Here is a 24421-nt window from a genome sequence, read left to right as displayed (position 1 = left end):
GTGTTCCCATGTATCTGCTGCCTTGTCCTTCTAGATGGAAGTGGTGGTGGGTTTGGAAGGTGCTGTCTGAGGGTCTTTGGTGAATTTTTGTACTACATCTTGTAGATGATTGATGCCCTATCACATGTTAAAAGCCTCAATCAAATCACCACTTAATATTCAAAACACAGGGGAGGCGTTTGTTGAGTTTGGATAATCTCTCCTCACAATCTCAAGGTTGGAGCACTGGGAGCTTCCTAGTAAAACCAGACTGCCATCCTTCCCAAGCCAATCCACCCTTTCTCAGATGCAGTGTCCAGAACTGGACACAGTTGTATCAAAGTTTCAGTTCATGAGGAAGGTCGCTGTCAATATACAACTGGAGATGGCCATGTTAGTGACTCCCATGAGAATGAAAACGAACAGCATTACCCCTGGAGGAACATTAGCTTATTACTTTGCAGCCAACACCTGTGAACTTTGACCTTTCCAGGAAAACCAATGGAAATGTTGTCTCTGTCCTGTTCCCACAGGAACTCCAACCGGGACACCAGCAGAACCAGCAGCACCAGCAGCTCCAGCAACACAGGCAGCTCCAGCAGCACCAGCAGGTCAGTGAGACATTGAGCCAACTGTACGTTCACACTCAGCTGTGTGCCATAGAGATCAGATTTTACGCTCAGTGATGATGAACTTAATGAGCACATTGGAAATTGTTGGCCAGGGTATATAGAGTCATGGAGTTACACAGCATAGAAACAGGACCTTCAGCACACCATGGAGGAAGTGAGGACTGCAGATGCTGGAGATCAGAGTCAAGAATGTGGTGCTGGAAAAGTACAGCAGGTCAGGCAGCATCCAAGGGGCAGGAGGTTTGACGTTTTAGGCATAAGCACTTCATCAGGAATCATTGCTGATGAAGTGTTTATGCCTAAACCATTGATTCTCCTGCTCCTTGGAAGCTGACTGACCTGCTGTGCTTTTCCAGCACCACACTCTTGACATCGGCCCACCATGTCTGTGCTGACCAACAAACACCAATCTACACTAATCCCATTGACCTGCACTTGGTCCATAGCCTATTGTGCCCTGGTATTTTAATTGCTCATCCAGAAGCTTCTGGAATGTTGTGAGAGTCCCTGCCTCCAACACCCTCTCAGGCAGCACAGTCTATATTTCTACCGCCCTCTGGGTGGAAAACCTCTTTCTCAGATTTCCTCTAAACCACCTGCTCCTCACCTTAAACCTATGCCCTCTGATCTTAGACACGTCTGTGATGGGGAAAAGATTCTCTCGATCTACTCTGTCTATGCCTCCCATAATTTTGGATCCCTCAATCAGATCCCTCCTCTGCTCCAGGGAAAACAGACCCAGCCAATCCAGCCTCTCCTCATAACTGAGCCTTTCCATCCCAGGCACCATCCTGGTGAATCTCCTCGGCACTCTCTCCATGCAATCACATCCTTCCGATAGTGCGGCGACCAGAACTGCACACAGTATCCCATCTGTGCTCGAACCAATGTTGTAGAAAGTTTTAGTGAGACTTCCTTGCTCCTATATTCCCTGCCCCAGGTAATGAAGGCAAGCCCCCTATATCCCTCCTTCCCCACCCTGCCCTCCCGTGCTGACACCTTCAGGGATCTACGGACATGTACATCAAGGTCCCTTTGTTCCTCAGCACTACCTATTATTCATTGTGTATATCCTTCCCTTATTAAACCTCCCAAAATTTAAGACCTCCCACTTATCAAGATTAAATTCTATCTGCCATTGCTCTGCCCAGTTTACCAGCTGATCCATATCAGACTGTAGCCTGATCCTCCTCACTCTCAGCAACACCATCAATTTTCACATTATCTCCAAATTTTCTAATTGAACCTTTTATATTCATACCCAAGTTGTTAATGTATGTAACTAACAGCAAGGGTTCCAGCACTGATCCCTGTGGTACACCACTGGTCAGCAGCTTCCAATCACAGAAACAGCCCTCTACCATCACCTTCTGCCTCCTATTTGGAACATAGAAAATAGAAGAATACAGCGCAGTACAGGCCCTTTGGCCCTCGATGTTGCGCCGATCCAAGCCCACCTAACCTACACTAGCCCACTATCCTCCATATGCCTATCCAATGCCCGTTTAAATGCCCATAAAGAGGGAGAGTCCACCACTGCTACTGGCAGGGCATTCCATGAACTCACGACTCGCTGAGTAAATAACCTACCCCTAACATCTGTCCTATACCTACCACCCCTTAATTTAAAGCTATGCCCCCTCGTAATAGCTGACTCCATACGTGGAAAAAGCTTCTCATGGTCAACCCTATCTAAACCCCTAATCATCTTGTACACTTCTATCAAGTCACCCCTAAACCTTCTTTTCTCCAATGAAAACAGCCCCAAGTGCCTCAGCCTGTCCTCATACGATCTTCAATTTTGGATCCAGTTTGCCAACTTACCTTGGATCCCATTGGCTCTTACATTTTTCTTTTCCTTAGATTAGATTCCCTCCAGTATGGAAACAGGCCCTTCAGCCAACAAGGCCACACCGACCCACTGAAGAGTAGCCTACCCAGACCTATTCCCTTACCCTATATTTACCCCTGACTAATGCACCGAACACTATGGGCAATTTAGCATGGCCAATTCACCTGACCAGCACACCTTTGGATTGTGATGTGGGACCTTGTCAAAGGCCTAACTGAACTCTATGTAAACCACATCAACTGCACTGCCCTCATCAATATATTTAGTCAACTTTTTAAAAAGCTCAATTAAATTAGTCAGACAGGATCTCCCTCTAATAAATCTGTGCTGACTATCCCTGATCAATCCCTGCTTTTCCAAGTATTGATTAATCCTGTCCTTCACAATATTTTCCAATAATGTCCCTCCCCCTGCTGTGGAAAATCTGCTCTGTAATTACCTGGTCTGTTCTACTGCCCTTCTTGAACAAAGGAGCCACATTAGCTATCTTCCAGTCATCTGGCATTTCGCCTGTGGCCAGCGAAGTATTAAATATCACCATCAGGGCCCCAGCAATTTCCTCCCTTACCTCCAATATCAGCCTCGGATACATCTCATCAGGCCTGGGGATTTATATACCTGTCTGTCCATTAAAGCATCTAATATCTCCTCCTTATTAATCTTAATGTGTTCTAGAACCTCACCACCCCAACTGAAATTCCCAGCTACAGTGAATATGGATGAGAAATACTCATTTAAGATCCTCACCCACCTCCTCTGGCTCCGTGCACAGGCTTCCCCTTTGGTCTCTTATAGGCCCCACTCTTTCCCTGGTAATCCTCTAACTCTTCACATAGTTATAAAATGCCTGGGGTTTTCCTGGCCCCTCATTGCCTTCCTCATTTCCTTCAGAAGCAACCCCCCCCCACCCCCCACATGCTTCATACTCTCAAAGGGTCTCCCCTCTATGTTCCTGACATGTACTTCCTTCTTTATCTTTACGAAATTCTCAATATCCCTTGACATCCAGGGATCCCTGGACTTGCTGCCTTCACTCTGAGAGGAACACACAGTACCTGCTCGCGGTCTATATTTCCCACAACCTGTCAGATGATTAGATTAGAGATTAGATTCGCTACAGTATGGAAACAGGCCCTTCGGCCCAACCAGTCCACACCGACCCTCTGAAGAGTAACCCGCCCAAACCCGTTTCCCTTTGACTAATGCACCTAACATTATGGGCAATTTAGCATGGCCAATTCACCTGACCTGCACATCTGTGGGAGGAGACCGGACCACCCGGAAGAAACCCACACAGACACGGGGAGAATGTGCAAACTCCATACAGACAGTCACCAGAGACTGGAATCGAACCTGGGACCATGGTGCTGTGAGGCAGCAGTGCTAACCACTGAGCCACCGTGCCGCCCGTTTCAATTATATTGAAACCAGCCTTCCCCCAGCTTAGACACTTACCTTCAGCACTACCCTTATCGCTTTCCATAATGACTTTGAAACTTACAGAGTTATGGTCACTGTCCCAGAACACTCACCCACTGAAACTTCAAACACTTCACCCGAGGATCCTGTCCAGCACTGCCCCATCTCTGGTCAGACTATTTATGTACTGACACATGAACCTCTCCTGGGTGCACTTTTAAAATTCTGCTCACTCTAATCGTTGCACGTTAAGGTGATCCCACTTAATGTTTGGAAAGTTGAAATCCCCTCCAACTATAATCCTGTTCCCCCACACCTTCCTATGAATTGCCTCCATATCAGCTCCTCCATCTCCCTCTGGCTGTTGGGGAGCCTGTAGTATTGCTCCTGTATTATTTCCAATCTCTCCCTAGATGCCTTCATTCAAAGATCATTCTAGCTCATTAGTTCAGTGATGATTTCCTTTATCAATAATGCAATGCTCCCACCTCTCTGACCTCACCCCTTCCCCATTCTGCCTGAAACCTCTACACCCTGGAATGTTGAGCTGCTGATTCTGTCCTTCCTTCAAGTGAATCCAGTCAATATTGATCATGGAATCTCTGAATAAAGATCATAACTGGTGAATTGATGAATCAATAAATCTAGATCACTGGATCATTAAATAGATTATCGGAAAACTCTCCAGTGGCACATAGGAAGATGGTTGTGGTTTTTGGAGTTCAGCCATCTCAGCTCCAGGACATCTCTGCAGGAGTTCCTCAGGGTAGTGTCCTAGGCCCAACCATCTTCAGCTGCTTCATCAATGACCTTCTCTCCATCATAAGGTTAGAAGTGAGAAGTTTGTGAATGATTACACACTGTTTAGCACCATTCAGGCAATTTGCACCCACATACAGGAGAACTTGTCTAACCATATATAAACACGATGGCTACAAGAGCAGGTCAGAGGCTAGGAATGCTGCAGTGAGTAACTCACCCCTGACTCCCTAAAGCCTCTCCAACATCTACAAGGCACAAGTCAGGAGTGTGATGGAATACTCCCCACTTGCCTGGATGGGTGCAGCCCCAACAACACTCAAGAAGCCATCCAGGATATCTCACCATGGAATTGCTGGATGGTGGAATGCTAAATCATAGAATGTAATACAGAAGGTGGCCATTCAACCCATCTAGCCCTCACTGTCATCACTGGATTGTGGTTTATATATCCTCAACTGGAACAATTTTGTTCTACATAGGAATGGGAACTGAAGTAGGCCACATGCCCCTTGAGACCACCACAGTTGACCTTCTACTCAAAGTCCATTTTCTTAACTTCTTGCCCATATCCCTGAGTCTCGAAGAGTCCAAAAGTCTATTAATCTCTGTCTTAACAGTAACAGAGGCTGCTCAGCCCTCTGAGGCAGAGAACTCCAAAGATACACCACCCTCCACATGAAAACCTTTCTCCCCATTTCAGTCTTAACCAGCCTGCCCTTTATCCTGAGAATATTACTCCCAATTACCCCTATCCATCACACTAAGCAACAGGGGAACCCTCACATCAATGTCAGCGAGATGTCCCAGCAAGACCTTATGCAACAGTTCTCAGAGGCTTTCGAGACAGAACTCAATGCCTTGCGACACGGAGACTCTGCCTCGCAAAAGTGGGAAACCTTGTGGGGTACCACGCACGGCACATCCCTGGCTATCTTTGGGAAGAAGACCAGCAAGACACACGACTGGTTTGAGGCTAAGGCAGCTGAAAATGTGTTGCTGGAAAAGCGCAGCAGGTCAGGCAGCATCCAGGGAACAGGAGAATCGACGTTTCGGGCATAAGCCCTTCTTCAGCCTGAAGAAGGGCTTATGTCCGAAACGTCGATTCTCCTGTTCCCTGGATCCTGCCTGACCTGCTGCGCTTTTCCAGCAACACATTTTCAGCTCTGATCTCCAGCATCTGCAGACCTCACTTTCTCCTTTGAGGCTAAGGCAGACAAGCTGACCCCTGTTGTTGAAGCCAAGCATGTTGCCCTAGCTAGGTACAAGGGGTCAGCTAGCGGAGGAACCTGCAGATTCTCAGGGCTGCCAGGAACGAGGTTCAGCAGACTGCCAGAGTGTTGCACTAACGAGTACTGGACACAGCAAAGTGAGGAAATCAGACGGCCGCTATAACGGGGAACATTAGGGGAATGTACGAAGGCATCAAGCAGGCACCAGAACCAGCTCAGAGCAAAACAGCACGCCCCCCCTCTGCTAGTGCTGGCAAGAAGGAGTTGTACTGCAGGCCATGAGGGATGCCAAGGTCATTGCCCTCTACAAGAACAAGGGAGAGAGAAGCGAATGCAACAACTACAGAGGCATCTCTCTCCTGAACACTGTCAACAAAGCCTTTGCTCGGGTCATCTTGACTCTCCTGAAGAAACTGGCAGAACATGTATACCCAGAGTCACAGTGCGGCTTCCGAGCTAAAAGCTCAACAGTAGACATGATCTTCTCCCTTCGCCAACTGCAGGAAAAGTGCAGAGAACTGAAAAAGCCCCTGCATGTCACCTTCATCAACCCCACCAAGGCATTCGACCTGGTCAGCAGAAACGGCCTTTCCAAGGTTCTCCTGACGACCGGCTGCCCACTGAAACTGCTGAGCATGATCGAATCCTTCCACAGGAACAGGAAGGGGACAGTGCAGTTCAACGGCAGCTCTTCTGAGCCCTTCGACATCCGCAGCGGCGTCTCCTCACTCCCACACTCTTTGTGATGTTTTTGCTGTGCTCCTGAAACATGCCTTTGGCACGGCGATGGTGGGGATCTACCTCCACACTAGATCAGGCGGCAGGTTCTTCAGCCTGGCTTGCCTCAGAGCCAAGACAAAAGGATGTGCGGCATTCATCAGGCACACGCTGTTTTCTGATGATGTTGCAGCTGCAACACACACCCAACAGGAACTCCAGTCACCGATAGATCACCTCTCTCACGCTTGCAAAGATTTCGGGCTGACTATCAGTCTGAAGAAGATGAGCATCCTAGGACAGGACACGTTGGTCATCACCATCGATGACTACAAACTCACTGTCGTCGATCAGTTTATGTACCTTGGCTCTATCATCACTGACAACCTTTCCTTGGACACAGAGATCAACAACAGGATCGGGAAAGCAGCCTCAACTCTTGCTCACCTCATCAGTCAAGTACAGACAAATCCCAAGCTGACAGTGAAGACAAAAATATCAATTTACAATGCCTCATCATAAGCACACAGCTGTACAGCAGTGAAACGTGGACTATGTATACCGGACAGGAGAGAAGGCTGAACACCTTCCACTTGAGTATCTGCTGTATCCTGGGCATATCCTGACAAGACAGAGTGTCCAACGCAGCGGTCCTATCTCGCACAGGCCTTTCCAGCACGTACACTCTGCTCAGGCAGTGGAGACTGCACTGGCTGGGCCACATCCACCACATGGAGGATGGCCGCATCCCAAAGGATATCCTCTACGGAGAGCTCACATCCGGGAAGAGACCCTCTGGGCATCCCCAGCTGCGCTACAAGCCGTCTGCAAGAGGGACATGAAGCCGCTTGATATTGCTATGGAGCTCAGGGAACGGCTTACAGCTGACTGCACAAGATGGAGAAGCACCCTGAACCAACACCTCAAAACAGGGGAAAAGAAGCTGATGAGTGCTGCAGCAGACAAGCAGGCACCAAGGAAGGAGTGCAGCAGCTCGAGGAGATCAGCGACCACATATAGATGTGACCTCTGCTACCGGGACTGTCACTCCAGCATTGGTCTCTTCAATCACAAGCAACGTTGCTTCAGGGAAGCAGAAAGCTAGAAGAATGAGGATGCAACCCATGGTCAGCCATGACTGAAAGGGGCCTCACATCACCACCCTCTGCATGAGGACTTTTCTCCCCTTCTCAGTCATAAACAGCCTGCCCTTTATCCTGAGACTATCATTCCCGCTTACTCCCTATCTCACTGTTCTGCACTCCCCAACAAGAACAACCAACCTCTCAACAATTAATCAAGTCCTCTCAGAATTTGATATGTTGTAATGCGGTCATCCCTAAAATGTAGGTTAATCACTTCCCACAGGAAGATGATCTCAATCAGGAATCAGTCTTGATATCATTCCCCCTGAAATATGTATATCTTTAGGCAGGAGCCCACAATCCTACAACATTCTCCCAGTGTGCTCTCTCACCATGCACGGTTTCCTTACTCTTGTATTCCAGCTCACTTATAATAAAGGTTACAATCCATTTCACCTACTGCATTGTTAGCCAGCTGTGATTTGGGGACTGGGGCAACCAAGTCCCTTTGATTGTAACTCCATTGGACTGTTGGTAGGTCATTCAACCAACGAACCCACTCTGACTTCCCTTCACAGATGCTGCCAGACCTGCTGAGCTTTTCCAACAACTTCTGTTTTTTATCAATGAACCTGTCCCTGGTTTTGGATTGTCTGTTATATTCTTTGTTTGCTAACCCTCAGAAACCCTCACCATATTTAAGAAGAATTTACTGATGATACCATGATGATACCAAGATATACAAGGCTGTGGGTCACGTGCTGGAAAATGGGTTAAATGGAAAATAATTGAGTGATTGTTTTCATCTGGAACAGGTTCAATGGGCTGAAGGGCCATTTTTGTTTCAGTAAACATTCATGGCTCTATGACCATGGCTTTTATACTCCTGTTTTATGAAAACACAAACTTTGTTTTTAGTTTTGCAGGTTCAGCCACAAATATTAACCTGAGATTCTCTCCGGAGCTGTCTGACCCACTCCGAGTCTCCATGTCCTGCTTTATTCCTCTTATTGTTTCCTGTTTCATGTTTTGAATTCGTTGGCATCTTCAGTTCTTTTTATTAATTTGAAACAATCTTATTTACTGAATGAAAATAATCACAATTCAAAAAATGACTTCATTGTTAATTTATTTACTGGAGAGATGAAGAGGACCTTTGTATTAGTAGTTTAGAAGAATTAAATTTGCATTTATATTGCACTCTTCATATGTCTGAATATCCAGAAACTGTTGGCCAGCAATAACATATTCTTGATGTGTGATGTGTAGATGCCAGTATTGGACTGAGATGGACAAAGGCAGAAATCACACGACACCAGGTTCCAGTCTAACAGGTTTATATGAAATCACAAGCTTTCGGAGCGCTGGTCCCCACTTCCTCTGACAAAGAGCAGCGATCCAAAAGCTTGTGATTTCAAATAAACCTGTTGGACTATAATCCGGTGTCATGTGACTTCTGATGTTGTAATTTAGGAAATGAGGCACCCAGTTTTACATAGATATTATATTCAAGGTTGTTAGTCCTTTTATTTTAGGAGAAATATTATTTTATTGGAGGCAGTTCATTGAAGGTTCACTCGGATGATCCCTGGGATGGAGGGATTGTCTTATGAGCAAAGGTTACACAGGTTGGGACTCGACTCACTGGAGTTTAGAGGAATTGGAGGTGACCTCAGTGAAATATGTTGGATTCTTAAGGGGCTTGACAGGGTCAATGCTGAGAGGGTGTTTCCCCTCATGGGAGAGTCCAGGACCAGAGGGCACAATATCGGAATAAAGGGGCACCAATTTAAGACTGAGATGAGGAGGAATTTCTTCTCTCAGAGGGTTGTGAGTCTTTGGAACTCCTTCCCACAGAGAGCTGTGGGGGCAGAATCTTTGTCTATATTTAAGGCTGAGATAGATTCTTAATAAGTCAGGGAGTTAAAGGCAATGGGAAAAAGAGCAGGAAAGCGAATGTGCAGACTGTTGGATCAGCCATGAACCAATTGAACAGTGGGCAGGCTTGAGGGGCCTACTCCTGTGGCTATTTCTTATAGTATTATGGAAATAGCTAGACTTAATCAGTAAGAAAATGAAGAGTTATTGGGAAAAGGTTGGACAACGAATTGAGGATTATTGGATTGACCACGATCTTACTGAATGGTGAATTGGATTTGATGGACTGAACGGCCTAATTCCGTTCCCACATCATGTGTTTTTTTATGATCTTTAGTCATAGCAATCAAAATATCAGGCCACATGTTGATTGAAAAGAGCTGTTGGCCATGACATCAGGGGGAGCTCCACTGTAACATTGTGCAACAGGAGCTTTTACATCCACTTGAGATGGACCCATGGCACCGCTGACAGAATAGCTCTCCCTCGGCACTGCACCAGAGTGCCAGCCAGTGTGCACAGATCTCTAGAGTTGGGCGAAGCCCACAAGTTTCTGATGTGAAGGTGGCAGGTGGCTATGCAGTAAACCAGGGATCACACCATGGGAAAGATGTTCCAGGCTGCCCTGAGAATATTTTCCCCAGGCTGACAGCATCGAGGGCATGCAGGAAGAGGTCAGGCAAGAATTTCATGAGGAAACCAAATTGGTGGCATCAGTGGAGAGCTATGTGATCTGAGATCAGTTGGACCAAAATTATGTTGCTTGCTTTTTCACATTCCTATGGAACTGAAGGTTTTAATCATTTTATAAATGTGTATTTAATGTGAATATGATTAATGTGAATATACGTATGGGTTATATCTGTTGGTAAAATAAAGACCTAATTTGTTTTCAGAACAAAAAGAGGATGGCTCAGCAAATGGTGCAGGTTAGTAAATGCCTGGTGGTTCATTGGCTGAACTTATTAATGATCAGTGTTAACGTTCACAGTTGCACGAGACTGGATTCCCTGTGGATCATTCCTTTCAGATTGGTTTAAACTAACTGGAGTCACTCTCTGCAGCATATGATGTCAGTATTTTTCTGTCACTCCTTTGCTTGTCCTTCTAATGTGTCTTTAAACCCCACAGCAAACAGCTCACCTTGATCTGGTGGAAATCAAGTCGTGCTCACCAACCAAATGAATGAGACATTAGTTGCACTGAATGCACCTTGCATCATGTCTAAGTATACACCTGCTTTATTTTTCTCTGGCAGGTTAATTTAAGATTTGTAGACTTGCTGTATCATAGTTTTGGCTTCATGTTGCAAGTCAGAGCCCAGAAGCTCAATTTTAACCCAATGGAAATCTATCGGTTTTATACCCAAGAGCTTAAATTGAGCCCCAGTAACCAGAAAGCATGGGTGAAATAATGGAGTGAGAGACTATTTCTTCAGGGCAGGAACAGTTTGGATGTGTTTCCCCAAGGGAGTTGAGTTGAAATTGAGGGATTTTTTTAAATCCTTGATGCTCTAGGGCTAGCTGAGATTGTTTCATAGATTTCTAACATCACATTCTGATTGCGGTTCAAGACTTATAGAGAATCGAGTTCTGTTTCCAGCAAGTTCTGTTGGAGTGGATCACACTGAATCGCATGGCAATTGAATATTTTTTTCTATAATCCACCTGGATAGGTTGTGGTTACAATTAAATCTCTTTACAAAGGAGTGCCAGTTCCCATCCACTGACTCCCCCAGTCCTAATGGAGCGGCACATTAAACTCAGAACGGGAGCCTGATCTGTGACCAGACAACATTGAATGAGATTCTACAGCGAGATAGTCAGGGAATCACTCCTGATCCAGGCTGATGTGAAGCAGAAACCACTTCACATCCACTCCAAACTTACAAAGTGAAGAATGTGGTGTACTTTGGGCTGAATCTAACTTTTTTACGACCTCCTCAGTCAAGGAGACTTCAATTTAGATGAAGGCATTTGCTAATTGTAAGGCAACCAAATTAGCTACAGGAGGTTTAAAACACTCCTTCAGGAAACATGTACGGATTGACCAGGTAACCAATTCCCTCAAGATGCCAACAGATAATCTTTGGCTGTTTTCATGCCAAATGGCTTTCTGCTGATGGATGTTGATAATTGCTGTTTGTCGTGGCCATGAATGTGACCTTGTGATTGGAGTGTCAGTAGGTACAGCTACTATTCTGCCCTGTCTGCACACGTTCCCTCTTCACTTCCTGGGAAGGTGATGGAGGGAGGTTCCATTGAGGTATCTGAGACACTGTTAGATTGAATCAAATCAATGTTCAGGGTTACAGAGGAAAAGGCAGGAGAACAGTAATACGTCATAATAATCATTTGGAGAACTAGTGAAGGCACAATAACCGTAACAATTCTGTGATTTACTGCAGCCTGGGAAGTGGCTCATGTGTTAATCCCTCTGTGGCAATGCATTGTTTTGGAGTTGAATGATAGTTTAAACTTGTCTCCAAGAAACACTAGCCTTGAGTGTCATTCATTTTGCATATTGAGAGTGTTCATTGTTGCATGTTGATTGATATGATCTGTGTGCATTTTCATGTCTGTGAATATGTATACGTCTATGAACATGTGCATGTCTGTGGATGTGGATACTGGGTGGATGTGGGTATTGTATTCTGTGTCCCTGTGTTTGTGTGTCATGTTAACTTTCCAAGAGCTTCTCCATGTCTTCAGAACATGGACATGTTGCTGAGAAAGATGAAGATGAACCAACAAAAGCAGCAGCATCAACAACAGGAGGTTAGAGCACAGCCTGATTCCATGTCTGTATGTGTGGGTGTGTCACATCCTAGCTGATGTCATGGCATTAACCAATAACTAGTGTGATTAACTCATGCCGAGCAAAGATGACTGTTACTTACTTATTTTCACTGTTGAATTGAACATGTTCACCGTCTTATTCACAGTTTATTTCAACCAGATTTGTAGTGGTTGCTTGTTTCATCCATCTCATCCAAAGAATTGCTAAGTTTACACCTGGTGCTGAAACACAAATTATCTGATCAGTATCTGCTATCAGATTCTCAGCTTTGCACTCAACAAAAAGTGACCTAGAGTGACCAATGAGCAGCAATAATTTGTATCAAAGCTGAAATACGTTGAACTGGTGAATCATTTGCCTTACTTTGACAAAGCTTCATCAATGCAGTTAACAACGACCAAGGGAAAAACAAAAGACCAATATCTATAAGATGCAGACTAAGGAGCTCGCTAATGTGGATGCCTCCTCTGACTACAACACGCAAGCAGGGATGGAGGGCTGAAGATTTACCGCTGGATGCCATGCCAAGGAGAGTGAATGTTTGATGAGGGGTCTTCTGAGGGAGATTGAATCTGAGGGACCAGCAGAATGTCATGGGGAGTCCCATAAATTATTGATAAAGGTTGCAGTTGTGGAAAGCGAGACCCTGATACAATGAGGATTGGATGAACACTGAAGAATTTTCTCTCATAACTTGATTCATGATAAAGTAAACGAGGCTCCACATGGAGGAATTGTTGGTCATGGGCTTCACACATTGAATATTCTAGTGATAAACTTGTCTCTGGTGTACAAATTGACTTTTCTACTGACTGACAAGACTCTGTAATAGTCTCACAGTGACTAGGTATGAACACCTTGTATTTAGGGATAAAAGGTTAGGAGGGGATTAAGTTTTTCCAAACATCCAAACATCACAAAGAATACACAACACCAGGTTATAGTCCAATAGGTTTAATTGGAAGCACACTAGCTTTCGGAGGTCGCTCCTTCATCAATTAAACCTGTTGGACTATAACCTGGGGTTGTGTGATTTTTAACTTTGTACACCCCAGTCCAACACCAGCATCTCCAATTCATCACAAAGAATTATATCAAAACACAGAAAAATAAATTAGGTATCACATCTCATTACAAAGCATCAATTGTAAATGGGAAGGTGAAAGTTTCTTTCAAAGCTTAAATTATCACATAGAATTAAGAGTGTAGAACCAGCCCATTCGGTCCATCTCATCCATTCTGGTGTGATATTATAACTTGAGTGGGGCATTGTTATAGTGTGGGAGATATAAAACAGACCTTTGGGGGAATATTGGATGACAACTGATCAGATAGGAGTTAGCTCTTTCGCAAAGGTTTGATAGTAGGACTGTTGGGGCTGAACTTTCTCACAGGCACCTGGAACTTACTCATCATCAACAGTGTTTCCGAAGTTTGCAAGATACAGTCCAGTCCTTGGGTGCGTCTGCATTCCCCAATTTCTGAAAGATGATTGGTGGAACAGGGAGGTGGCAGGGCCAATCTAAAGGTCTGAGGACTGTCTGGCCACTGCTCCTCTGGGAGGGATTGAGTGCTGTTGGAAACCCTGTGGACACCTCAAAATGGAGGAACTCAAGAAAGGCTTCAAATAAGTTTGTGAAAACACAGGCCAGAACTCTGAGAGGGCCCAAAGTGAAGAGGGATGTTAATAGTATGCTTATTGTATTGTAAGATGCACCAATGAAACTGTTTAACTAAATTCTTAGAGCACTTATAGTGACCACTGGTATAGAGGGGTGGCTGGTAGGAAACAGACGTACTTAATGCTGCAGTCTGTCAATAAACCCATTATTGAGAAAAGTGTCTAGTATTATAGTTCACTCATTGTTTTGGGACTGATATAACAGGGGTGTATTTTCAAAAGAATGCCAACAATAGTGAGCTTCTTTGAGCATCATGGCTTCCTCTGATTACTCTCTGACCTCCTGCTGAGAGATTGCCTCAGAACCATTTCCGGGCTCCTGACAGAGTGAGGTGCTAGGGATAGGGCATGTGAAGCTGGAAAGTTTCCAGTAACATCAGAATACAGCCTCTGATCAAGGCATCAATCCTGCTGTTTGGCCATCTGTCTCTCTCTCTCTCTCTCTCTCTCTCTCTCGGGAGTTCTCAGTTCCAGTGGCACATTGACCCCAGGATGCTCACTCATAAATGGGACTCCATCAAAGAGAGTTGTCCCAGCCCCATCCTCCTCCAAATTCACCTCAATGGAATCAGGAGGACTCCCCTTAATACCAGAAAGGTGATGGGGATAGAAAGATAGCAAGGAAGAAACTCTCCATTATTAACCACTTAGGCCCAGCATCTGATTATCATCCTGCAGCAATCAAATATAACCATAACAGGGAGGCGCGTTTGTTTGTGATTTGACTTGATTTTGATTGGTAGATTCATGGACTTGAGTTGAGTTTGATTGGCAGATTCACACTGCGGACCAAAGTCTGGAAGCAATAGAACCTCATGTAATATCTACATTAGAAAAACAGTCATTCTGTTAGTCCATGTCATGTTTTATGTAATCCCCATCTCATTTTCATCCATCAATCCTCATGTGTGTGGCCTGTTGTGTCAACCTCTGTATATTATTCAAGAGCTTTTATTCAATTTTTGCTGTATCTGTGTACTGTGTGTTTGCAGAGAGACAGGCAGAAAACTCAGCAAGTACTCCCCAATCAGGTAACATTTCCAGACTGTCAGAGAGAGAGAATGAAAGGGAGAGAGAGGGGAAAAGCATATGTGTGCGAGAGAGAGGCAGAGTATATGAGAGAATGTAATAAGGAGACAGAGATTGAGAGGAGAGAGGAAAAGACAAATGAAAGGGTGAGAACAGTGTACATGGGAGAGAGTGAGAAGGAGAGAAATTGAGAGAAAGAGAGTAAGTTAGAAAGAGAAGGAGTGTACATGTGTGTGAGACAGAAAGAGGAGTGTACATGTGTGTGAGACAGAAAGAGAAGGAGTGTACATGTGTGTGAGACAGAAAGAGGAGTGTACATGTGTGTGAGACAGAAAGAGAAGGAGTGTACATGTGTGTGAGACAGAAAGAGATGGAGTGTATGTTTGAGAGGCAATGAGAGGGAGAGAGATTGAGAGAAAGAGAGAATGAAAGGGATAGAGAGTGAAAGAGTGTGTGTGTGAGGAAAAGAGAGAATGAGGGAGAAACTGAGTGTGAGAGAGACAATGAAATAAAGAGATGTGTGTTAGAGAGAGAGTGTGAATGAAAGAGAGTGAGAGAGATTGAAAGAGAAAGAAAGAAAAGGAGAGTGAAAAAGTGCACGAGAGAAAGGAGAGTGAAAGAGAGTGAGCGTGAGATAGTCTGATAGTGAGTTATTAGATTTTAATGAGGCATTTTCCTGTAAAGGGTCTATCCATTAAAAAGACTGTATTTAATCTGAATTCAGTGACCATATTGACCTGGTTTGTATTTTCCCAAAGATAATTGTTTTTTTTTAGCAGAAGAAGTACCTACCCTCCAACTGCCTACTGAGAACCAGGGTAAGTATGTCTATCAGGACTCAAACCCTTATTGACAGATCCTGTTCTCAAAATTGACTAAAGGAGAAAACATAAAGGCTGATTTAAAAAGTCCTGCCTTAATTTCAAGACATGACCTGAGAAACAAACTGATTTAATTTTCCAAAATAGTGCACTCACCAAAGGCTATAGGTGAATGCAGCAGTTAGTCAATACAATGGTAAAGCCACCATAATCCCACTGGTGGTTTAATCTGAGGGTCACTATGCCTCAGGTGAGGGGAGAGGTTGAGGAAGTAGATTTATCCTGGTAGCCTCAGCTAGTGTGGGAAAGCCAGTTGTCTAGCCAACTGAACTAACCAGCCCCAACTAGGCAATGCTAAAGTAACTCTATTCATCTGGCCCAAACCCTATCGTGACTAACTTGTTACCAACAAGAATCTGCAGGGTCCCAGTTTCTGATTCTCAAAGCCGCAGGAGCAAGGTGTAGGTACTCATGGGAAGGACAGAGACAACTTCACAAGCAAAACAACACCTTGCACATAAAGAGTTTTTGAATAAATGTTGTTCGGGTGAAGAATGCATATTTAATGATGTAAAATATGTTGTAAGCTGATACCTTGGAATCCCACATTGTATAACTGCACTCAATACACATTATACCCACATAAACACATTTACTCTCATAATTACAACCTAGTACACTCATTCTTTATGTCACCTTCTCTCTTATTCTCTCTCTGTCTCTATTTTACACGCTTATCCTCACTCTCTCAAACACTCACACATCCACTCTTAAGCATTCACTCTCACTCTCCCTCAGTCTCTCATTCTTTCTCATGTACTCACCATTTCTCAGATACTCTCAGACATTCTCACTCTCTCAATCTTTCTCTCACTCTCTCTCACTCACTCATTTTTCTGAGTCTGTCAACACTTTCTTTCACATGTGCACTCTGCCTTATTCTCTCTCTCCCCTTTTCGCTTTCCCTCATTCTCAGGTCTCATTCTCCCTCTTGTTCTCTCTGATTCTCTGTCTCTCATTCTCTCTCTCACCTTTACACTTTATCTCATTAATTGTCTCTCATTTTCTCTCTCTCATCCTCCCTCTCTGTCTCTCACTCTCTCTCTCTCTCATTTCCCTCACTCTGTTTTTCTTTCTCATTCTCTCTCTCACCTCTACTCTCTATCTTTCTCCCTCTCCGTCTTTCACTCTCTGTCTTTCACACAAACTCTCCAGCACTTTCTCACACATGCTTTCCCACACATACACACATTATCCACTTACACACTTGCAAACACATGGGATCAACTTTAAAACCAACAGGGCTCCCATGATGCATTCACACGATCCTGGTCCAGTTACGCCAGGCACAGCCTCCTTTATATGCCCATTCTGTGCCAACGTCAACTCTTCTGGGGCAAGACTTGAACCTGTTTGTCCACTTTCAGGGTATTCAGAGACGCTTACACTTAAACTGGCTCAAACTCAGTTGTAAACAGGCTCTGAAAGAGATTGTAACTTCAGACTGGTTCCCTCTCTCTCTTTGTGTCAGAGCTGAACCTGAGGCAGAATATAACTATAAGTCTAGTGGTCAGATCCCTATCAAACAATTTAAGGTAATTCCATGCTAACGCCCAGGTGTCTCTGATCTTGACAGACAAATAATGCAGTCCGAACTGGTCACAAAAAAAAGAAAGAGAGTGGGGAAGTGTTTCAGACTGGCTCTGAGTAGCTGTGAGGGTCACATTCCAGGACCTGGTCAAGAGTTTAAATACAGAAGAGAGTTTTCCGAGCTTGGGGACAATGTGCACCTGTGACATTCTTTCTGTGAGAAAGACCAGTCCTCGAATGATTCACTGCTAGTGTACAGCTGATCGCTTTCATTTCTATATCACCGTTTGTGACCTCATACGTTCCAAGGCTCTTTACAGTTAACTAAGTTCCTTCAAAGCAGTTACAATCATAGTCTGAGAATCACAGCAACCAATTTGTACACAGCAAACTCCCAAAATTAAAAAATTTCACGATAATTTTGTTTTAGTAATGTTAGTTAAGGAATAAATGTTTTAAATTAGGGCAATCTCCCTGACTGCCCTTCATAATAGTGGCCATGGGATAACGACTGTAGGATAGTGACCATGGGATAGTGACCATGGGATAGTGACCGCGGGATAGTGACCATGGGATAGCGACCGCGGGATGGTGACCGTGGGATGGTGACCATGGGATAGCGACCGCAGGATGGCGACCGCGGGATGGCGAGCGCGGGATGGCGACCGTGGGATAGTGACCATAGAATGGTGGCTATGGGATAGTGACCATGGGATAGTGACCATGGGATAGTGACCATGGAATGGTGGCTATGGGATAGTAACCATGGGATAGTGACCATGGGATAGTGACCACGAGATGGTGGCTACAGGACGGTGGCTATGGGATGGTGACCATGGGACGGTGGCTATGGGATGGTGACCATGGGATGGTGGCTATTGGATAGTGACCATGGGACAGTGGCTGTGGGATGGTGGCTATGGGATAGTGACCATGGGATGGTGGCTATGGGATAGTGACCATGGGACAGTGGCTATGGGACGGTGGCTATGGGATAGTGACCATGGGACGGTGGCTATAGGATAGAGACCATGAGATGGTGGCTATGGGATGGTGACCATGTGATTTTTATTCTCTAAATGAAAGAGCAGAAGGCAGGGCCTCGGTTTCATGACTCGTTTAAAGTTATACTGAAGCTGTACACAGCAATGGTGAGACCACATCTGGAATGGTGTGCACATTCACATCTGGAATGGGGTGTGAGACCATGTTTAGTTGTCTTCTTTGAAAAGTGGCAGCTATTATTGCAACTCCGACAAGGTTAACTTGATTTATTCCCAGGATGAGGGGCTAATGAAAAAAGGTTTAACTGTTCGAGTCCATACCCATTAAAAAATGAGAGGTTCCTGCTAAATTCTTACTGAAACTGTTAAGATCTTGTGGGGACTAGAGACAATGTTTTCTGTTGTGCAGGAGATTTAAGCGATGTTTGAGAAGAAGAATTTCCCTTTTTAGATGGAGATTAGAAAACTTGTTGTCCCCTTAGATGATCATTAATGTGCAGAATTTTCTTCCCCAGAGAGCAGTGGAAACAAATCATTCAATCTATTCAAGGCTGCATCAGGTTCTTGAGACAATGGAGTCAGCAATTACAGAGGAGCAGATAGGAAAGTGGATTTGAGACCAGCAGCAGATCAGCCATGATCTTATTGAATAGGAGACTACGCTTAAAGGGCCAAATGGCCTCCTCCTGCTCCTAAGCCCCTAGTTCCTATGAAAAATAGCCCCACTGTCAGTACAGCTTTCCCTCAGTACTGAGTTGTGGATGCCTGCTGAGGTCTCTGGAGTAGAGGCTTGACCTGTAACTTGGACTCAGTGATAAAGGTGGTGTCTACTCCCCATCCCCCACCCACTGACAGTGCTTCCCACTCCCCCTCCCCCACCCCGACAGTGTTTCCCACTCCCCATCCCCCACCCCGACAGTGCTCCCCACTGTCCCCCTCCCTCACCCCGACAATGCCCCCACTGTCCCCCTCCCCATCCCCTGACAGAGTCCCCTCTGTCCCCCTCCCCCACCCCTGACAGTGCCCCCACACTGTCCCCGCTCCCCACCCCCTGACAGTGCTGCCTACTCGCCATACCCCACCCCCTGACAGTGCTGCCCACTCCCCCCATCTCCTGTCAGTGCTCTCCATTCCCCCACCCCCACCCCCGACAGTACTCCCCACTCCCCCTCCCCCACCCCCTGACAGTGCTCCCCACTCCTCCTCCCCCACCCCCTGACAGTGCCCTTCCTCCCCCTCCCCCACCCCCTGACAGTGCTCCCCACTCCCCCTCCCCCACCCCGACCATGCTTCCCACTTCCCCTCCCCAAGCCCCTTACACTGCTCCCCACTACCCCTCCCCCACCCCCTGACAGTGCTCCCCACTCCTCATCCCTCACCCCCTTACAGTACTCCTCACTCCCCCTCCCCCACCCCTTGACCATGCTCCCCACTCCCCCTCCCCCACCCCCTGACCATGCTCTCCACTCCCCCTTCCCCACCCCCTGACAGTGCTCCCCACTCCCCCTCCCCCTCCCCACCCCGTTACAGTGCTCCCCACTCCCCCTCCCCCACCCCATTACAGTGCTCCCCATTCCTCCTCCCCCACCCCCTGACAGTGCCCTTCCTCGCCCTCCCCCACCCCCTGACAGTGCTCCCCACTCCCCCTCCCCCACCCCCGACCATGCTCCCCACTCCCCCTCCCCCACCCCCTGACACTGCTCCCCACTCCCCATCCCTCACCCCCTTACAGTACTCCCCACTCCCCCTCCCCCACCCCCTGACCATGCTCTCCACTCCCCCTCGCCCACCCCCTGACAGTGCGCCCCACTCCCCCTCCCCCACCCCCTGACAGTGCGCCCCACTCCCCCTCCCCCACCCCCTGACCATGCTCCCCACTCCCCCTCCCCCACCCCGTTACAGTGCTTCCCACTCCCCCTCCCCCACCCCCTGACAGTGCTCCCCACTCCCCCTCCCCCACCCCGACCATGCTCCCCACTCCCCCTCCCCCACCCCGACCATGCTTCCCACTTCCCCTCCCCAAGCCCCTTACACTGCTCCCCACTACCCCTCCCCCACCCCCTGACAGTGCTCCCCACTCCTCATCCCTCACCCCCTTACAGTACTCCCCACTCCCCCTCCCCCACCCCTTGACCATGCTCCCCACTCCCCCTCCCCCACCCCCTGACCATGCTCTCCACTCCCCCTTCCCCACCCCCTGACAGTGCTCCCCACTCCCCCTCCCCCTCCCCACCCCGTTACAGTGCTCCCCACTCCCCCTCCCCCATCCCATTACAGTGCTCCCCACTCCTCCTCCCCCACCCCCTGACAGTGCCCTTCCTCGCCCTCCCCCACCCCCTGACAGTGCTCCCCACTCCCCCTCCCCCACCCCCTGACACTGCTCCCCACTCCCCATCCCTCACCCCCTTACAGTACTCCCCACTCCCCCTCCCCCACCCCCTGACAGTGCGCCCCACTCCCCCTCCCCCACCCCCTGACAGTGCGCCCCACTCCCCCTCCCCCACCCCCTGACCATGCTCCCCACTCCCCCTCCCCCACCCCTTTACAGTGCTTCCCACTCCCCCTCCCCCACCCCCTGACAGTGCTCCCCACTCCCCCTCCCCCACCCCGTTACTGTGCTCCGAACTGCCCTCGCAGCCTCTTACGGTGCATGACTGACTGGAGGGCTAAGCTACTCAATGCTGTCGGTGGTAAGATGGACTTATATGTTTCTGAGTGACTTTCAGACACTTTTACTCTAGGAATTTAAAGAATAACGCCAGTGGGAATTGGCAGAGCTGTAGAACATAGATGTTAGTGACTGGGCCAAAATATATACCCGTCTCTAGTTGCCCCTTGAGAGGGTGGGGGTGAGCTGCCTTCTTGAACCGGTGCAGTCCATGTGCTGTAGGTAGACCCACAATGCCCTTAAGGAGGGAATTCCAGGAATTTGACCCAGTGACACTAAGTGGTGATGATATATTTCCAAGTCAGGATGATGAGTGGCTTGGAGGGGAACTTGCAGGGGGTGGCAAAGAGTGTGGATTGGGGAGTTGCAGCGCCCCTCACAATGGGCCCAAATTCGGAGGAATGATCAATTGTTGTCTGGCAAAATACAGCAGCCTCAATCTCATCCGTTCTCCGCTGATCCTGGAGACTGAGGGGCCGAAGCATTCTTGGGGCAGCAATGGAGCACCTGATGTCAGGAGAAGAATGACTGGGCTGCTCTCTAGCTCAGAATCCAGACAGCTCACTGAAGATGCAACTCTAACGAAGGACACAAAAAGAAAATGAGGAAGATTAAAAGGCCCAAACACTGGCTGAACCTAATTGTGTTTGAGGACAAGTTGAGGGATGAAGCAATTCCCCATGGAAATGTGGATGGCTAACTGGAAAACTCTCTGGCCCAGTGGTATCACCCCTGTACTGTTAAGTTAGAGATCCAGATAATGTACTGGCACCTGGGTTTGACTCCTGTCTCAGCAGATGGTGGAATTTGAATTTTATAAAAATCATGAAGATGGAAGTATTGACAATTGTTGAAAAAAGCCCATCTGGATCACTAATGCACTTTAGGGAAGGAAACTGCCATCCTTACCTGGCCTGGCCTACATGTGACTCCAGACCCAAAGGAATGTGGTTGACTCTTAACTGCCCTCTGCGTAATTAGGGATGGGCAATTAGTTCAGGTTCAGCCCGGGTCACCCACATCCCATGAATAAATAAACGGTTCAGTGACTGGATGAGCTAGATGGGCTGAGTGTCCTCAGTGACCACAGGCCACTCTGTGGGAAGGTCCATTTCCAAATGTAAGAACTGATGGGTGTTGTGCTGATACTGGATGAATATCTGCTCTGGTGTTCTGAGATTGCTGGCATTGGCATCATTGGGGTGTCACTTTATAACTACTGTATACGGAGAGAAAAAGGCAAGTAACATTTCTACCCCATTGAGAATCTCCTCTGGCATTTACTTTGATGCTGCCACTTGTTCCCTGTTACAAATGGAATAAAAGTTTGTATTTATATAGCACCTTTTGTAACCACTGGACATCTCAAAGTGATTTACAATCAATGAAACATATTTGTAGTGGCAGTCATTGTTGTAACAGAGATAGTCAGTGGGAGGGAGTGGGAGCCATTCTGTGCATAGCAACTTCCTCCAACGGCAACGTGACCTAAGACATCTGTTTTTGATTGGCACTGGGGGTGAATATTGGCCAGGTCACTGGGCTATATGTTCCTGCTTGTCTTCAAAACAGTTCCATGGGCTCCTCCTCCATCCACCTGAGAGTAGAGGCAGGGCCTCAGTGTAATATCTCTCCGAAAGGTGACACCTCTCTCAACACTGAGCAGCAGTCAGTGACCTGTATGGTCAGGCCCGGGAGTGAGCTGTCATACTCCAAGGGAGTGCAATATTCACTGAGCCACAGCTGACAGCTTGCTCTTTCTCCTCTGGTGTATCTCTCTCTTTTGTTACTTCATGCTCATGGCATGGCCATTGTTGGCAAGGCCGCCATTTATTGCTCATCCCTAGTTGCCCTGAATTCTCTGGAGCAGTGTCTTGCTAAGCCAGTTCAGAGGACAAGTAAGAATCAACAATGATGGCATCACATGGGATTACATATGGCACAAGAAGAGGCCATTTGGCCCAGCTAGTCTATGCTACTTCTTCTTCAACTCAGTCCATTCCCATCTTTCGTCATTTGAGTCTGCTATATAATTCTCTACCCCTTCTCCTTCATATACTTGTCTAATTACCATTTAAATACATTGATAGTATATATGACAAATATCCCTGTGGGTGGGAGTTCCATATTCTCACCTGTTTTTGGGTGAATATGTTTCTGCTGAATTCCCTGTTGGATTTCTTAGTGATTGTCTTAGTGATGGCCTTTAGTTAACCCTCCTCCCCACAAAGGGTACTATTCTCTCTGCATCCAGTCCATCAAAACCTTCCATCATGTAAAAGACCCCTGTTAGATCAGCCCTCTGTTAGATCAGATGAAAGTTAGAAATGCAGGTGCTGGAGATTAGAGTCAAGACTGTGTTGCTGGAAAAGCACAGCAGGTCAGGCAGCATCCAAGGAACAGGAGAATCAATGTTTCGGGCATAAGCCCTTCATCATTTTTCCCAAAATGTTGATTTTCCTAGATTAGATCACTCCTCCATTAGACCACCCCTCCATTAGATGATTCCTCCGTTAGATCACCCCTCTGTTAAATCACCCCTCCATTAGATCACCCCTCCATTAGATCACCCCTTCGTTAGATCACCCCTCCATTAGATCACCCCTCCATTAGATCACCCCTCCGTTAGATCACCCCTCCATAAGATCATTCCTCCATAAGATCACCCCTCCATTAGATCATCCGTCTGGTAGATCACCCCCCTGGTAGATCACCCCTCCATTAAATAACCCCTACGTTAGATCACCCCTCCATTACATCATCAAAGTGTTTACCCTGTGTCTTTTTCCACATTCATGGCCAGATCTGCTGAGCTTCTCCAGCACTCTCTGCTTTGTTTTCTCATTATTCATTATTAAATGCAGATTCTCTGGCCTTTATCTCATTGCTGGTTCTTGGATCTTGCTGTGCACAAATTGACTGCACCATGTAACCTACAACAGTGGAGGCAGTGTAAAATAATTAGGTTGTTGTGAAATGCTTTGGGGAAAAGTGAGGAAATGGAAGCTGCTCTACAAATGCAAGCCTGTTTTTGTCAATAAACAATTAGTGATAATTAGTAAGCATGCAACACATTCCCAATTTTCTTTATTGTTATTTTGAGATATGAGGATCACTGTCAAGGTTAGCATTTATTTCCGAGTGTTGGTTCCCCAGAGGTCTTTGTGGAGTGTTAATACCTTGATAGGTTTGTTAAACCCTACAAGAGAGTGCGTAAAAGTCAGTAATGCATTCAGTCTCATTCCTAATATGTTAACAACTAAAAGAAAGCTCTCT

The 24421-nt window shown here is 46.6% G+C and overlaps 1 protein-coding gene across 13 annotated transcripts in view; it reads left to right on the top strand.

Annotated features, from left to right (window-relative positions):
- Positions 1 to 24421, top strand: part of mybpc1 (myosin binding protein C1) — a 159772-nt gene that overhangs the window by 41716 nt on the left and 93635 nt on the right. For 3 of the 13 annotated variants that reach the window (XM_043708735.2, XM_043708732.2, XM_043708738.2), the window contains exons 3-7: positions 513 to 590; positions 10450 to 10482; positions 12265 to 12330; positions 15026 to 15064; positions 15839 to 15880. In XM_043708735.2, the coding sequence (XP_043564670.2) occupies positions 513 to 590; positions 10450 to 10482; positions 12265 to 12330; positions 15026 to 15064; positions 15839 to 15880 (258 nt within the window). The remainder of the gene's footprint in view (positions 1 to 512; positions 591 to 10449; positions 10483 to 12264; positions 12331 to 15025; positions 15065 to 15838; positions 15881 to 24421) is intronic. The other 10 variants (XM_087996997.1, XM_087996996.1, XM_043708741.2 and 7 more) reach the window with 8 other exon arrangements.

This window comes from Chiloscyllium plagiosum, unplaced genomic scaffold (assembly GCF_037043375.1).
Source record: "Chiloscyllium plagiosum isolate Xiang-an unplaced genomic scaffold, Cpla_swu_hap1 HiC_scaffold_19, whole genome shotgun sequence".
NCBI classification, from domain to species: Eukaryota; Metazoa; Chordata; class Chondrichthyes; order Orectolobiformes; family Hemiscylliidae; genus Chiloscyllium; species Chiloscyllium plagiosum.
Note: the sequence above shows the minus strand (reverse complement) of the source record. Positions and strands in the feature narration are given on the sequence as shown.